The sequence below is a fragment of the Terrapene carolina genome, unplaced genomic scaffold (genome assembly GCF_002925995.2).
Source record: "Terrapene carolina triunguis isolate 2854851 unplaced genomic scaffold, T_m_triunguis-2.0 Scaffold20653, whole genome shotgun sequence".
Taxonomy (NCBI): Eukaryota; Metazoa; Chordata; order Testudines; family Emydidae; genus Terrapene; species Terrapene triunguis.
Window position 1 is genome coordinate 1 of NW_020685004.1, and position 4,472 is coordinate 4,472.

Here is a 4,472-nt window from a genome sequence, read left to right on the forward strand (position 1 = left end):
GGGAGTCCCTAACCATGGTGCATGATGGGAGATATAATCCTGCCTGGGAGACCTGCCCATAGAGATAGGGCATAGGAGGCACCCAAACTACAACTCCCATGAGACACTATAGGAGCATTTCCAAACAGACATATTTCAGTTTTCAGACAAAATATTTTAGGTTTTTGATATTAAAAAAAAAAAAAAAAAAGTCACGTGTTTTGTTTTTGTTTTAAAGTCAAAACCCCAATTTTTCCATCAGCCCTAGTGGAGATACTCCTACCCTGGAGATGTGTTAGTCCCTGGGGCCACCATATCGACCTCTGCACACACGGCTCACCTGTGGTTGTATCCTATTCGTTTGATCTGCTGATAGGGCAGTCCCAGGTTCAAGCCAATAGTTTGCCAGTCGGCTCCAATGCGCCCGGCGATGCCAAGCAGATTAGCTTGTGTCAGGTAGCCGGTCTCGGCATTCCCCAGGTTCAGAGGAGGGAAGGAGAAGCCGTTCTTGGGCTCTGAATGCTCACCCGAGCGGGATTTCAGTTTCTGTTTGATGGAAGAGAGAGTGACAGAAGTACTCCTGGCTGAAATGATTTCCTTTTAAAGGGGCAGTGCCAAGTCATTTAGTTGAACTTTACTTCCCCAAGGTGCAAAGAGGTAGATTTAACGTGGGCTCTAGGGACCCAGTTGGGAGAAGTGCTGACCACCCACTGTTTAATGGACTCCAGTGAGAGCTATGGGTGCTCAGCACCTCTGCCAATCTGTCCCGGAGCACCCACAATCACAGCCTGAAGCAGGAAATCCCTCCTTACCCTGTCTTTGGAGATTCACTTTTCATTACCAGTTGTTTCCGCAAGCATATGTCCCTCAGCGTTCAGAGAGCTCTTATTCTAGGCCCCAAACCGAGGCTGTGCATGTACCAGAAGTGGGACCGCAGTCCACAGCGCTTACTGTGGGGTAAGCCTTACGGTGATGTTCAAAGAAAGACAACAATATTTACTGGTTCGAGCCTGCTCAAGAGAAATAAAACTTGCCATGACCCAGCTTGGCCAGCCAGGTCCCTTTAAGGCACCCTTGGCTCGTTCCAGCACACTTCAACACAATGGTTTCATCAAAACGCCTTTGAGCTGCCATGCACTGGACAATCCACCTTCCCAACAATACCCATCACCAGGGTATTCATATGCAAGACAGAAACTGTGCTCAGTTCTAACCAGCTTCCTCCTCCTCGAGCGCCCTTGTTCACTCAGAGCAACAATCTGTCCTCTGAGACATTTCATCACATCCGTGCCAGCTCAGAACGGTGCAAAATGGAACAGGACAGGAAGGTGGATAAACTAGAGAGAGATGGGGAACATTTCCAGTTACACACTTCCTTGGGGAGGAGGGGAGCAATCTCTCAGTGGTGGGAAAGTGCCAATGGCTGTTTACAAGAGCTTTAGAAAGCTGGTGCAATTGTGCCTGGTCACCTTCAAGTGATCTCACCACCCTACTCCACACACTTAAGACACGTGAAAGCACATGTACAGCTATTCTCTCCTTCCCCCATACACTCACATGGCTGCATGCGCACACACTCCCCCTTTACAAAGGAAAAGAAATTCTTCATTTTCCATCGTGCAGTTTCTGACACCTCCGGCTGTAGTCCATCCCACTCTTTTCGGGGCTAAGTATGGGAGACTTCAGCTTAGCAGACAGACACAAATGTTTCCCCCATCCATGTTCGGCTTCCCCTTAGGTGACCAAGTAACTCACAGGCAGTTTGATTGGCAGAGTAGCCAGCCAGTGGGAGTCGGGCCCTTTCCTCTTCTTGGTGGCATCTTCAGGGACATTGTCTGGAACTTCGCCACGATAGAAGGAGACCTTCACAAGCAGGGGAGATCACAGAGTAAGACCTAGATGGCATTTCAATGGCCATGTCTATCTATGGGGCTTGTTTTCCATTTGGCAAGGATTATGTAGGACGTTTCCCACCCAGTCCCTACAGGAGACCACACAGTCCCCACTTGGAGTGCCATCTGCAGTTTGATTGAGTGGGTGCCATTGGCAATAATACAAGGATCCACCATAGAGTCCAGCCCCTTCTCCCTTACTGCTAACAGACCAAGGGTTAATGGCAGGCAGATAGCCCTGGGCACCAGCCTGGGTGATGGGTGACCGTTAGTATTCAAGCCACTCTCTCTCCTGTGGGCATATTTTACAGGTCAGTCTTTGGGTGAGGAAAAGCAGAAACTCGATTCACTGACATACTCAAGGCTGAGGCGCTGCGGCAAGGGCTGCCACAGGAAAGCCAATGACTGCAGAAAAAGAAAATGAGGCTCTTGGGCTGGTGAGCACTATCCCCAGAAACTCACCTGCCCTCTCACAGCTTGGCCTTTCCTGTCCACTTCAGCAGTCACATAGATTTCCTTCATGTTCTTCAAGTGGGAGTAAAAGATGAATGAGATCCGTCCGTCCACACAGTCTGGGCGGTCTTAGCGGAGCCAGGGAAAACCAATCAATCAATCAATCGATGCACAGAAAACCTTCCTGCTCCTAGGCAAGGGCTACATCAGCAGCTTCCCAGACCAAAACCCACTTCTCCCCATTTTCTGGCTCATCCCCTTCTGGGACAGGACTGCCACCCGTGACCGCAGAGGAAGCAGATCATGCAGGAGCAAAAGGAAACCAGCCACCGGAGGAAGAGGAGTTGCAAGGAGCGTGAAGGGGGGGTGAAGATGTTGAGGTTAAATATTGCATCTGTCCCCCCAGGAACGGGTCACTAATGAGCAGGGAGAACCAGCTGGAAAGTTACTCCTGTTTACACAAAATAAACCATCTGTCTTTTTTACATTTCCTTAATGGGGGGGAGGGATATATGCGTAGGAATAAAGGAAAAAATAATGCTGCATATGTTGCCTTAGGATTCCTATACTGTACCACCCTGCCAAATGCCCGTGACAAAGGGTAGGTGAGGGCTTCTGGTGCCCTGAGACTAGGCTACAGAGTCCTGTGTGAGTTAGTGGTAAAGGGTCCGATTTTGGAATCATCTACCCCAGGGCCAATCGAGAGTGACTCTATTGTCTTTGATGTGTCACAGTGGAATTACACTAGGGTATCAGAGATCAGGAGCGGGCTCAGAGTGCAGCTCTGATACCCCTTCCCACCTGGCTGCCCCAGGATACAGTCTTGTAGTTTTAGTCCCCCGTAAGTGGAGTTAGTGAGAGAGGGAGATAAAATGAGGACGGCCAGCAAGACAGATAGGCATTTCAACTCCACACAGGGAGTTCTCTGGGCTGGACTGTTCCAAGGATTTTCTCTCCATAGAAATGGCTTTGTATGTAGACTACATCAGAAATGGATTAAACTTGTTAGATCAGCTAGCGTGTGCTAGTATACAGGTCATATACACCGCTTACCTATGGAATAAATACACTGTACTAGACTGTAGCCCTCTGGGGCTTGTTGTGGTTTGCTATGAGGAGAGCAGAGTTCAGCATGGTCCTGGAAGCAGCACTGGAAGCAGTGATTCCCTAGGGAGAATTCACTACCAAAAGCATGTCCTGCAGTCCTCTCACTCTGTCTCCAGAGAGCAGAAGGACCGCTGCTTTGCCCATTGGTGGATCAGCACAGGCAGCAGTGCTAAGCTCCGTTTGCCAGACCAGCTAAGCGAATACAGAGTGGGAGGGAGCTGAAGGTGAAAGGGACGGAGGAAAGAAGGAGAGCAGATTGGACAAGAAGGCTCCGCCATACCAGCATTGATGTTGATGCCTCCCTCGAAGGCTGCAAAGAACTGCTCTCCCTCAAACAACTCCACAATGTCAGAGGGCTCCGGGCCCTGGTAGCGGTCATGAAGCTTTCCCAGAACAGGATCGACCTACCAGGGATGAAAGCGACATGGGTGTTTGTTTTGGCTTTGCACATTCACAGCTCCCACCTCACCCCCCGAAATGGGTCCAAGACATTTTTCTCTTGCACTTTCAATGGAAAGAGCTTATTTTTCAAAGAGAAAATTAAAAACAAAAAATCACCATTCCCCTAAAGGTCTAATCTGTCATTAAAAAAGTGAATGTAGCTAAGAATCACACGGCTCCCTTGGCATGCTTATAAAACACATGGCGTCCATGCACACAAGTATGCTCCACGGTTTGTGGTGGGGGAGAAACAACTATTTATGTTTGCCTTGCTGTCAGCAGGACTAAATACCGGCATGGTCTGAACTGTTCCAGCCCACGCTGGACTAGTGCCAGAGTGGATGGTACTGCCCAAGTCTAGCTGGCCCTCCTTTTCTTACACTAGCAGGGTGCTGAAGCATATCAGTTGTAACCTGGCTGGTCTAATTCCATTTTCAGCTCTGGGGAAGGAAGCAGAGTGTCTAAGCCAAATACAAGTTGGGCCAAACTTCTATTTAGCTCAGACTCTCTCGACTTTCTTCCCCAGACCTGAAGAAGAACTCTGTGTAGCTCAAATGCTTGTACCTTTCACCCACAGAAGTTGGTCCAATAAAGGATATT

General features: G+C 49.0%; 1 protein-coding gene across 1 annotated transcript; it reads right to left on the reverse strand.

Annotated features, from left to right (window-relative positions):
- Window positions 1-319: 319 nt before the first annotated feature.
- Window positions 320-3,835, reverse strand: LOC112105325 (p53-induced death domain-containing protein 1; the record flags this gene model as incomplete). Its single annotated transcript, XM_026661972.1, has 4 exons — window positions 320-525; window positions 1,735-1,842; window positions 2,334-2,452; window positions 3,712-3,835. Coding segments are annotated over 4 exons (557 nt in total), but the record flags the coding sequence as incomplete, so codon positions are not given.
- Between the last annotated feature and the right edge of the window lie 637 nt (window positions 3,836-4,472).